Source organism: Hemitrygon akajei, chromosome 14 (assembly GCF_048418815.1).
Source record: "Hemitrygon akajei chromosome 14, sHemAka1.3, whole genome shotgun sequence".
Classification (NCBI taxonomy): domain Eukaryota; kingdom Metazoa; phylum Chordata; class Chondrichthyes; order Myliobatiformes; family Dasyatidae; genus Hemitrygon; species Hemitrygon akajei.
Window position 1 is genome coordinate 87702510 of NC_133137.1, and position 12976 is coordinate 87715485.

Genomic DNA, 12976 nt, shown 5'->3' on the forward strand with positions numbered 1-12976 from the left:
CAAAAGATTCTATGATTCAAAGTACATTTACTATCAAAGAATGCATAAACGATACAACTTTTAGACCTATTTACTCACAGGTAGCCACACAGCAAGAAACTCGAAAGAACCCAGTTAAAGAAAAAAAAGACCAAAACCCAATGCGCAAGAGAAAGAGGAAAGAACACAAATCATGCAAACAATTGAAGCAAACAACAACATTCAGAACCAAAACTGAGGCCTCAGATCCGAACCCTGGAGCAGCCTGGAGTAGGCCCAAAGCCTTGTATTAGTTCATGATATTAGTGGGCACAGAGCACAAATTCTGAGGAATTTCCTTATTCTCTGCTACATCGAATAGTTAACTGCTAGGTAAACCATCCTCTGAAAGAGCCCATTCTACTCCTTATTGGCGCATGGCCAAGTGGTTAAGGCGTTGGTCTAGTGATCTGAAGGTCAATAAGACTATTCCCACTTTAATATGTATTCAGTTCATTGTATTCATTCTCTGAAGTCCTCTATTTCAGCACAATGGAAAGCTAATGATTAAAATTCACTGCTATGTTTTGTCCGTTAAAAACTATTAAACAAATTAGTTTTAAATTGGAAAGAAGCTCCATTAAAAGAATCTTTATAAACACGGAAGTAGCTTGAATTTAGACATTTAACATGTAATTACTAGGTGTGGAGCAAAACGAAGACATTTCCATACAATCTGTGACACACTGTGCAACGATTCTTAGGTGTGTTACAGTTTCCCGGGAAAAACATCAAGACCACTAGTGTTTTGTGCTGGGGATTATTGCTTCCAACTTCTTGATTAAAGCTAAGTATTGTGAGGGCTATAAATCTGAAATTAAAAAGAAAACCGACAGCTGCAGGAGCTTCCTATCAAAACCAGTTAACTTTCTCATTGGTGTCTACCTGTGCCTTTACCGATCACTTTTCTTTGCATTTATTGCTTTTTGCTGTTTCCACCTTCACAGATCCTTCAGCTTCCACCTTTCACACCTTTTGCTCATTCCAACCCTCTTTACCCGCCACATAATTTGCTTAAAATCCATTACAGCCCTAATATTTTCAGTTCAACTTTGATTAGCTCTGCGTGTTTCTCTCTCCATGGACGCTGCCTGATTTGCTGAGTATTCCCTAATTCTCATATGTTTATTTCAAATTTACTTGCATCTACTAGTATCTGTAGTTATTTATCTCTGATTTTTTTTCTTGTGTTTCTGTTCTAGATAAGAGGATATACTTTGTGATATTGAACTTGATATTGATAAGAGCCATGCTGTTTCATGGACTTGAACTCCCTCCTCGCCACGCAAAACCATACTTAAGTGTACAGCAGTTTGCCAACACACAGAACCTCACTATTGGTGTGGAGGTAAAAGCTGATCCCAGGCATTCTGCTAAATGTAAGTAATCACAAATTTACTCAGTGGCCTCTTTATGAGGTACCCCTGCTCGATAATGCAAAATCTAATCAGCCAATCACGAGGCAGTTACATAAATGAATGCAGGCATGTTCAAAATGTCCAGTTGTTGTTCAGACCAAACATCAGAATGGGCAAGAATTGTGATCTAAGTGACCTTGACTGTGGAATGATTATTGGTGCCAGACAGGGTGGTTTGAGTATTTCAGAAACTGCTGATCATCTGGGATTTTCAAGCACAGCGGTTTTTAAAGTTTACAGAGAATGGTGTTAAAAACAAAAAAAAAAAAGACACCCAGTGAGCAGCAGTTCTGTGGGCAAAAACACCTTGTTAATGAGAGAGGTCAGAGGAGAATGGACAGACTGGTTCAAGCCGACTGGAAGGTAACAGCAGCACAAATAACCATGCGTTACAACAGTTGAAAAACACCTCTGACCGCACTACACATCAAACCTTGATGTGGATAAGCTACAGCAGCAGAAGACTGCACCAGGTTCCACACCTGTACCAATAAAGTGGACACTGAGTGATTGTAGTCAGTCTTAGAGTAATATTTTGCTGCGCATCCTGAATTCATCATCAACTTGGCATCTTCTTCCAATTCACAATTAAGCATTTATAAATTGAATTCACCTCATAGGGTTGACTGATCACTGCTGTTAAGCCACACTGCTCATTCATCCCATTAGGATTAATTGTATTTTTAATCCTTTGTTTCCTATTATTAGACTTAATAGTATTTCAATTCCTGGCTTTTTTCCTCTGAATGCCACTGAAACCTTCTATTGAAATCTGTTTGGTTAAACTGTTAAAATCCATATGTCCTCACGCCAGTGAAGAAGGCTATTCAGCCCATTGAACCTATGCTGACTCCCAGAACAATCTCATTCCCCACTTTTTTTGTGAATAGATAAGGTAAACCAATGGAAATATAGGAAGCATTTGATAAGGCGCTGTGAAAAGTGTTACTCAATAAAATGAGGGCACCTGGGTTATAGATGGTAGCACGATTACTCGTCGAGTATGTTGTTCTCCTAAATGTTGTCAACTGGTGCATCCTCAAGTGGCTCTGGAGGCCAGTCTGGGATCTGTGCATGCTGGAGCAGTGTGGGCACAAAAAGTGGCGGTTCTGGCTAACGGTTGGGTCTTCTGTTGCTTTGGAATGAAGATAACTTGCTGAATGGACGATGGACAGAAAACAAGAATAGAGCGCTGAACAATACAGCACAAGAACAGGGCCTTAAGCTCTCCATTGTCTGTGCCAAACATGATGCTGATTTAAACTGTATGTCTGTCTGCACACGGTTTATAGCCTTCCATTACCTGCCTGTGCATCCATCTGCCAAAAAGCCTCTTAAATCGTTCTTGTTCTTGTGAAAATGCAGCTGAGGGCAACATCCCATGCATTATCAATCTCAGGCCATGTCACTCAGGGACTTGTGCTAATATTATTTTGTGACTATATGTACTATTGTAACTGTATGCGCTGTCTGTTACTGTACTTTACATGCTGTATTTTGCACCTTGGTCCTGGAGGAATCATGTTTTATTTAGCTGTATACATGTGTAGGTTAAACAAGAATAAACTTGAACTTGAAGTAAACACAAAAGATTTGGAAGATACTGTAAATCTTGAAGAACACACAGAAAATGCTGGAGGAACTCAGCTGGTCAAGCAGCATCTATGCAGAGGAATAAGTTATCTGTGTTTTGGGCCAAGATCTGAAAGTCTCAAAGCTCTGATGAAGGGTCTTGGCCTGAAATGTGGAGAGTTTGTTTCTACTCATAGATGCTGCCTGAACTGGTAAGCTCCTCCAGCACTTTGTGTGTGTTCCACTTACATGCAGTACTTCTATCAGATCAGTCCTCAGCCTTTGATGCCCCAGAGACACCACCCGAGTTTGTCTAACCTCTCCTCATGGTGAATACTTTCTAGTCCAGGCAATGCCCTGGGGAATCTTTTCTGCACCTTCTGCAGACCACCCACATCCTTCCTGCCATGTGGCAGCCTGAACTGCATGCAGTACTACAAATGTGACCTAACCTAGGTATTATTCATGACTCCCTGATCTTTATATTCATCACCCCAACTGCTGAAGACAAAGATGTTGTACGTCTTCTTTACCACCCTCCCTTCTTGGGTTGCCACTTTCAGGGAGCGATGGACTTGCACCCCAAGATCCCTCTTTACATTAAGAAGTAGGAATAATTTGATCTCTTTCGCTTCGAGAGGCTGTAAATGATGTGGTACCATAGGGATAGGCTTTGGGACCCCAGGTGTTTGCGAACTGTGTCTTTAGACAAGGGATATGGATCTAACAGCGATGACTATATGACACTGGATGGAAGAGTGAGTTCTCAGGAGGACAGGAGAGAGATTTAGACTGGCTGTGTAAAGTTGTCAGGGTATTGCTGGTGGAATACATTGAGAAATATTTGTGAGGTCATCCACTTTAGTAGTTAATCTCAAGGTAGTATATGATGACATATGTGTACTTCGTTAATAAATTTACATTGACTTTGATTTATGTTGGCTTTAGTAGAGAAAATATAAACCTGGAGGTTTTTTTTGTATGATGTGAAACTGAAATGTGTTGCTGTTCAGAAAGACCTGGGTATCACTAGACTCATTACCAGAAGCTACATGTTTTACAGCATGTAATATGGATGGCAAACAGTTTATTGAAGAGGATTTTAGTTCAAGATTTAGGGATTAAGGATAATTGGAATTCTATGGGGCTCTGGTAAGGTTTCACCTGGGACATTTTGTTAGAGAGTGTGCAATAAAGGTTCACCAGACTGACTGGTGCAAAAATTGTCCTGAAAGTAAGCAGACCCGGCTGATCCACTCAAGTTTAGGACAATCAGAGGCAATTTCACTGATTGAAATAAAATTCTTACGGAGACATTAGAGAAAGTGCATATGTGTGAATCTGGAGAAACACAAAAATCTGGAGGAACTCAGCTGGTCAAGTTGCATCTGTGGAGGGAAACAGACAGTTAACTTGATGAAGGGTCTCGACCCAAAATATTGACTATCTATTTCCCTCCACAGATGCTGCCTGACCTGCAAAATTAACCCTAATCTGCCCATGTATCTTCCCTCCTGCCTGGCTTCACTTATCACCTGCCAGTTTATACTCCTACCCTTCCCCTTACCTTCTTATTCCCCTTCCATTCCAGTCCTGATGAAAGCTATCAGCCAGAAACTTCGACCGTTTATTCCCCACCTTAGATGCAACCTCTCATTATAGCATATGCCCTCTAATTCAGGCAGCATCCTGCACCCTCTCCATACCCTTGACATCCTTCCTATACTGGAGAGACCGGAACTGAATACTATACTGTAATGCACCCAAGTAGAGTCTAATAAAGCTGTAACATAATTTCCTGACTTTTGAACTCAGTGCCTCGACTAATGAAGGCAAGCATGCCAAATGCCTTCTTAACTAGCAGATCTAACAACCTGACAACACACTGCTAAGTATTTGCTTTCAATTTCATAGGAGAGTACAGCACAGTACCAACCCTTCAGCTCGTAATGTTGTGCTGAGGTCTTAACTTATTCCAGAATCAACTTAACGCTTCTCTCTCCATAACCCTCCAATGTTCTTCATCCAAATACCTAAGAGTCTCTTAAATATCCCAAATGTATCTGCCTCTACTACTACCACTGATAGCGTGTTCCATGCACCCACCACACTGTGTTAACAAAACCTACCTCTGACGTCCCCCTATACTTTTCTCAAATCACCTTAGAAGGACGTCCTCTTGAATTAGCCATTTCTGCCCTGTGAAAAAGGCACTCTATCTATGCCTCTTATCATCTTTTACACTTATATCTCAATCACCACCTTCCATGAATTAGTTTTCACATAAATCCATCTGAAGGTGCTTTGCAATAAGGAAATTGTCAGCGATGGGGAACAGGATTATATTCCACTAGAAACTTCAAAGTTCAAAGTTCAAATTATCAGTGTACGCACATTGTTACCATATACAACCATGAGATTCATTTTCTTGCCAGCATTCACAGTAGAACAATGAAAGACAATAGAATCAATGAAAAGCTGCACACGGAAACTGGCAAGCAACCAATGAGCAAAAGACAATCCGTGCAAATACAAATAAAAACAAACCTTCATAATAATAAATAAATAATCAGTCAATGAATACTGAGAACGAGTTGTAGAGTCCTTGAAAGTGAGTCCATAGGTTATGCTTATAGTGCACTCAGAATTAGTGAGCCCCTCTCATCCTATATTTCCTTAATCAAAACTGATTCGTTATTTGTGGGTTTACCATTCTGCAAAACAAACATCTTCATGGACCTCCACAGATGGTTTGATATTCTTTAAACCTTTATCTTGAACATTAAGTGGAGTGATTGGATCATGTTGTCTTAACCTATCTTCACTCAAAACTCTTGAATTATGAACTCCATTCAGAGGCAAATCCAAGATCAATGGAGAGCGTACTCAAGTATTGTCCTCTTTCCTATTACGTAAATAATCATGAAGACAATTGAGCCCCGCTTACTGAACTTAGTTTCATCTTCCACTAACTACAGGCAGATGATAGAAACAGATCTGATTACGATTCATGTCCAATCAGAATCAGGTTTATTATCACCAACATGTGTTGTGAAATTTGTTAACTTAGCAGCAGCAGTTCAATGCAATACATGATACAGAAGAGAGAAAGAATAAGTAAATCAATTACAGTATACATGTTGAATAGATTAAAAATCATGCAAAAACAGAAATTATATATATTTAAAAAGTGAGGTAATGTTCACAAGTTCAATGTCCATTCAGTAATTGCATGGCAGAAGGGAAGAAGCTGTTTCTGAATCGCTGAGTGTGTGCCTTCAGGCTTCTGTACCTCTTACCTGATGGTAACAGTGGGAAAAGGGCATGCCCTGGGTGCTGAAGGTCCTTAATAATGGACGCTTCCTTTCTGAGACACCACTCCTTGAAGGTGTCCTGAGTACTTTGTACCCAAGATAGAGCCAACTAAATTTATGACCCTCTGCAGCTTCTTTTGGCCGTGTGCAGTAGCCACCCACCCCATACCAGAAAGTGATGCAGCCTGTCAGAATGCTCTCCACAGTACATCTATAAATGTTTTTGAGTGGTTTTATTGACATACCAAATCTCTTCAAACTCCTAATGAAGTATAGTCGCTGTCTTGCCTTCTTTATGGCTGCATCAATATGTTGGGACCAGGTTAGGTCCTCAGAGATCTTGACATCCAGGAGTTTGAAACTTCTCACTCTCTCCACTTCTGATTCCATTATGATGATTGGTATATGCTTCCTTGTCTTGCCCTTCCGATAGTCCACAATAAACTCTTTCGTCCTACTGACATTGAGTGCAAGGTTGTTACTGCAACACCACTCCACTAGTTGGCATATCTTGCACCTGTATGCCCTCTCGTCACCACCTGAGATTCTACCATCAATGGTTGTATTGTCAGCAAATTTATAGATGGTATTTGAGATATGCCTAGCCATACAGTCATGGATATAGAGAGAGTAGAGTAGTGGGCTGACCACACACCTCTGAGGTGCACCAGTGTTGATTGTCAGCAAGGAGGAGATATTATCAACAATCCACACAGATTGTCATCTTCCGGTTAGGAAGTCGAGGATCCAATTGCAGAGGGAGTTACAGAGGCCCAGGTTCTGTAACTTCTCAATCAGGATTGTGGGAATGATGGTATTAAATGCTGAGTTATAGTCGATGAACAGCATCTTGACGTAGGTGTTTGTGCTGTCCAGGTGGTCTAAAGCCATGTGGAGAGCCATTGAGATTGCATCTGCCGTTGACCTATTGTGGTAATAGATGGGTCCAGGTCCTTGCTGAGGCAGGAGTTCAGACTAGTCATGACCAACCTCTCAAAGCATTTCATCACTGTAGATGTGAGTGCTACAGGACAACAGTCATTAAGGCAGCTCACATTATTCTTCTTAGGCACTGGTATAATTGTTGCCATTTTGAAGCAAGTGGGAACTTCTACTCGTAGCTGTGAGTGGTTGAAAGTGCCCATGAATACTCCCGCCAGTTGGTTGGCACAAGCTTTCAGAGCCTTACCAGGTACTCCATTGGGGTCTTCGGCCTTATGGGTTTCACCCTCTTTAAATAGATCCTAACATCAAGTTCTGAGACAGAGATCACAGGGACACCGGGGAGCAGCAGGGATCTTATATTCATCCTTTCAAAGCGGGCACAGAAGGCACTGAGTTCATTTAGTAGTGAAGCATCGTTGCCATTCATGCTATTGGTCTTTGCCTTGTAGGAAGTAATGCCTCGCAATCTAATGGCTGAGTATGTAAAATTTTGCCCCAGTGGACAGCTTAGTAAAATGGATTAGAAGATACCTGTTCCAGACCCCTTTGCCGAGTTAATGCATCCACACACGGGAGTATTTGAAATTACCAAAGAAACAGCAGTGGTGTGTAGACAGAGGATCCTGGTGCTGGCTGTTTGTAACTGCAGCTAAATGGTACATACGAGATTTGAACTGATGAGTAATTATTATAACATACTGTATATAATATTATTACTCGTTTCATTAAGTGTATCTTTTTTCACTAACAACCGGACATTGTATTAAGATCAACACACTGTTTAATATACTTACTGAGCTTGCTGTAACCAGGCTTTGTAAGATTGAAGGATCCTTGTTTGTCAGTCTTCCTGCGATAATGAGTTCAGAGCCACTGAAGTACTTGTCAAAGGTGTTTTGTGTCACATCGGTTACGTTTTCACCACCGTAGTGCACCTCAATCTCCCTCAGCAGTGGAGTGGCAACCTCCTCGTAGAAATCCTGTCATTGACAATGAGAATCACAGCCAGATAACGTGCGGCTGAACTGGACTGCAGTATTATTGTACAGTGTTAATTCATTACTCTGTGAAAGAAGGCAGCTTTTTGGAAGCACTGATTTCAAGGTGACATTTCTGTTGGAAAAGTGGATTACTGAGTGCCCCTTGGAACCATGCACAACCCGAGACTGTAAAGAAACTGCAGCGAGTTGTGGATGCAGCTCCGAACATCACAAAAACCAGCCTCCCCTCCATGGAGGCAGTCAACGTCATCAAAGATCTCACCCATTCCCCCTCTCATCAGCCAGAAGATGCAAAAGCACACATCATCAGGCTCAAGGACAGTTTCTATCCCACTGTTATAGGACCACTGAATGGCCCCTTAAGTTTAAGGGGAACACGAAGGGGAATTTCTACACTCGGGCAGTGAGAGTGTGGAATCAGCTGCCAGTGGAAATGGTAGATCCAGGTTGGATTTCAAAATTTAATTGAAATTTGATTAAGTACATGGATGGGAAAGGAATGGAGGGTTATGGTCCAGGTGCAGGTCATTGGGACTAGGCAGAATAATGTTTAGCATGGACTAGATAGGCCAAAGGATTTGTTTCTGTGCCGTAGTGCTCTAGATAGATAGATAGATAGATAGATAGATAGATAGATAGATAGATAGATAGATAGATAGATAGATAGATAGATAGATACTTTATTCATCCCCATGGGGAAATTCAACTTTTTTTCCAATGTCCCATACACTTGTTGTAGCAAAACTAATTACATACAATACTTAACTCAGTAAAAAATATGATATGCATCTAAATCACTATCTCAAAAAGCATTAATAATAGCTTTTAAAAAGTTCTTAAGTCCTGGCGGTTGAATTGTAAAGCCTAATGGCATTGGGGAGTATTGACCTCTTCATCCTGTCTGAGGAGCATTGCATCGATAGTAACCTGTCGCTGAAACTGCTTCTCTGTCTCTGGATGGTGCTATGTAGAGGATGTTCAGAGTTTTCCATAATTGACCGTAGCCTACTCAGCGCAGAAGAGGGCGCTCTCCACAACTGACCTATAGAACATCTTCAGCATCTCACTACAGACATTGAATGACGCCAACCTTCTTAGGAAGTACAGTCGACTCTGTGCCTTCCTGCACAAGGCATCTATGTTGGCAGTCCAGTCTAGCTTCTCGTCTAACTGTACTCCCAGATACTTGTAGGTCTTAACCTGCTCCACACATTCTCCATTAATGATCACTGGCTCCATATGAGGCCTAGATCTCCTAAAGTCCACCACCATCTCCTTGGTCTTGGTGATATTGAGACGCAGGTAGTTTGAGTTGCACCATATCACAAAGTCCTGTATCAGTTTCCTATACTCCTCCTCCTGTCCATTCCTGACACACCCCCCTGCGGCGCCCCTGTGCTGCTGACCACCGTGTCAGACCTACAGTCTCCCAACCGCACATACTGAGGTCTATCTGTCAAGTAGTCCACTATCCAATCCACCATGTGAGAGTCTACTCCCATCTCCGTTAGTTTGTGCCTTAAGATCTTGACTCCTATGACTCCATGACTACAATAAGACGACTCTTGACCTGTCCAGGTATAAATGAATTTGGCCCTTTGACTGTCAAGGGGAAGATGGTAGAGTGTGGCATACTGCCCCAATGAAGCAGGGGAATTCCAAGTCCAAATAACCCAATTCTTGCCTGCATCCCTCTTGAAAATCCAGAGCAATGCACAAAATGCTTCAGGAATTCTGCAGGTCAGGCAGCATCTATGGAGGAGAATAAACAGTTGAAGGCTGAGACCCTTCATCAGGACTCATTGGTCTGTTTATTCCCCTCCACAGATGCTGCCTGACCTGCAGATTTCCTGAAGCATTTTGTGCACACCTCTTCTGAAAATCTTGAGAGTTAAAATTATGAATCTTTTCATCAATTTCTCCAATAAAAATATATTAATAAAACATGTGCTGCTGTATATTATGATTCTAATTAGGGGATATGAATATAAATTATAATTTATTATATTAAACAGGACTATGTTAGCAGAGTGATTCAGTTATTGGAATAATAAGTAAATATCTGGACTATTGATCTGAAACATTTCAAAGTCCATTGCTGACTAAACAAACCTGGAAAGAAAACCCTAATCTGTTATGGTCACTATGAAGCCACAGATATTCATGTAAACTCACAGGTCTCCTGAATGCTTTCACGGAAGGTTATCTGCCATCCTTAACCGATGTGTAAATATACGTCTGCATACAAAATGGCTGACTTTTAATTGTTTTCTGAGGGAGGCCAGTAGGCAACTCAGTCCAAGGTCTGAAGGGATGGGCAACACACTCAGTGGCCAATTTATTAGGTACACCTGCTCATTAATACAAATACCTAATCAGCTAATCATGTGGCAGCAACTCAATGCATGAAAGAATGCAGACATAGTCAAGAGGTTCAGTGTTGTTCAGACCAGATATCAGAATTGGGAAGAAATGTAATCCAAGTGACTTTGACCATGGTGTGACTGTTGGAGCCAGACAGGATGGTTTGAGTAACTATGGAACTGCAAATCTCCTGGGATTTTTCATACAGAACAATCTCAAAAGATTTTAGATACTGGTGTGAAAAACTAAAAAAAAACAACATTCAGTGAGCGGCAGATCTGAAGGCAGAAATGCCTTGCTAATGAGAGAGGTCAGAGGAGAATAACCAGACTGGTTAAGTTGACAGGAAGGCCCCTAATAAAATGGCAACTGAGTGTATGGGTATAAGTGCATCCACATTCAAAATGGTTGACTTTTAATTGTTTTCTGAAGTGGGCTAGTGGGTCAATCACGGATGGAACTGCCCACTTCCATGAACAAGTAAGCAAGCAATAAGCAATCCCCTCTCACCATCTGTCCATGAAGGGAGAGGGGTGAGAATCAATGTAATTTTTCTAATTGGGCTCACAACAGCAAACTGAGAAGCTGAAGGGAAAGCTGAAGTGTTATTAGTAAGATTATTACCTTCAGTTGGCTGGATGCATTGACATTTGCCTGGATGCGCCGAGCTTCCCCTCGGTTTTCGAGGGCAATCCTCTCCAGGAAGTCGTAGTCCACATCAAAGCCAATTCCGAGGCAGAAGAGGGAAAAATTTTCTTGCATGTGTTTCCTGATGTTCTTCTGGATGGTGCTCAGTTTAATTTCACCTTCACATTAAAGAAACATAATTCTACTTCACACAATTCTTTTTTATGTCGTGAATGTAAAGAAAAATATCTCTGGAGACAATTGCTAGTCAAATGCTGCCTTACATCTTCAGTGACTCATGTTCAATCCTGACCAACGGTGGAGTTTGTACTTTCTTCCTGTGACTTCCTCTGGTTTCATTGAGTAATACTGCTTGGAAACAGGCCCTTTGGCCCAGCTCTCTAGGCTAGCCCAGTAGTCCAATTTGATGGCATTTGGCCCATATGCCCCTAACCATTCCTATTCAGGTTCTTGTAAAACTGTTTGTTAACATTCTTATTGTAACTGCCTCAGCAATGTGTTCTGGCACATCAATTAAGATGCGTTGGTTGATATGTTAATTGGCCACTGTAAAAATTTCCTCTGGTGTTTAGGTGAGTGCTAGAATCTGGAGGGAATTGATGGGAATGAAGGAAGAATAATAAAATAGAAAGGATTAAGTTAGATAGATGTTTAATGAGCCTGATTTTGTACTTTGTGAATAGAGTATATTATAAATCTGACTGCTGGGCACTGCACTATGGAACTTACTGCTGACTCTCAGGCACACCAGCTTAATAGTATATCATTCAATGGGACAGTGTTTGCAGTCGTTTACTGTATCTGATGCTTCTGGTGAGAGCCGATGTAGATTGGGGGACTGCTTTATCAAGCACCTTTGCTCCATCCACCACAAAAGGTAGACTTTCCCAGAAGCCACACATTTTAATTCTACTTCTCTTCAGTCCATGTTCTCCTCTGCTGCCACAATGAGGCCACTCTCGAGGTGGAGGAGCAACACCTCATATTCCATCTAGGTAGCCTCCAACCTGACAGCATGAACGTCGATTTCTCTATCTTCTGATAATTTCTCGCCATGCCCCATTCTCAAGTTTTCCATTCCCCATTCTGGTTCCCCCTTACCCCTTCTTTTCTCCTCATCTGGCAATCACCTCTTCTGGTTTCCCTCCTCTTTTCCATTCTCCCACAGACTACACTCCTCTCCTATTAGATTCCTTCTTCTTCAGCCCTTTACCTCTTCCACCTATCACATCTCAGCTTCTTACTTTATCTCCCCTCTTCCATCCACCTTCCCCCCTCACCAGGTTTCATCTCTCACTTCCCCACCACCAACCTTCTTATTCTGGCTTCTTCCCCCTTCCTATCGAGTCCTGATGAAGAGGTTTTGGCCTGAAACCATCTGTTTATTCCTCTCCATAAATGCTGCTTGAACCACTGAGCTTCTCCAGATTTTGTGTTTCTTGTTCAAATACAGAAAGTGATTTACAAACCTTGCCTATACAACAAAAACCCAATCTGTTTATTGTGTTGATTGATGTTATTGATAGACATTCAATACGACTGTGAGTGAGAGAGAGAGAGAAAGAGAGAGAGTGAGAGGAAGAAAGGAAAAAAGAATGGGAAAGAGAGAGGGAAAGAGAGCGGGAAAGAGAGTGATAGTGAGAGAGATTGAAAGAGGGTGAGAGTGAATGAGAGAGAGAATATATCTAAGACTGGG

General features: G+C 41.5%; 1 protein-coding gene across 1 annotated transcript in view; it reads right to left on the reverse strand.

The window, feature by feature from the left end:
• itih2 (inter-alpha-trypsin inhibitor heavy chain 2) overlaps window positions 1-12976 on the reverse strand; it is a 101356-nt gene that overhangs the window by 22105 nt on the left and 66275 nt on the right. The window contains exons 12-13 of the mRNA XM_073066524.1: window positions 11257-11438; window positions 8062-8247 (exon numbers count right to left, since the gene is read on the reverse strand). Of these exons, the coding sequence (XP_072922625.1) occupies window positions 8062-8247; window positions 11257-11438 (368 nt within the window). The remainder of the gene's footprint in view (window positions 1-8061; window positions 8248-11256; window positions 11439-12976) is intronic.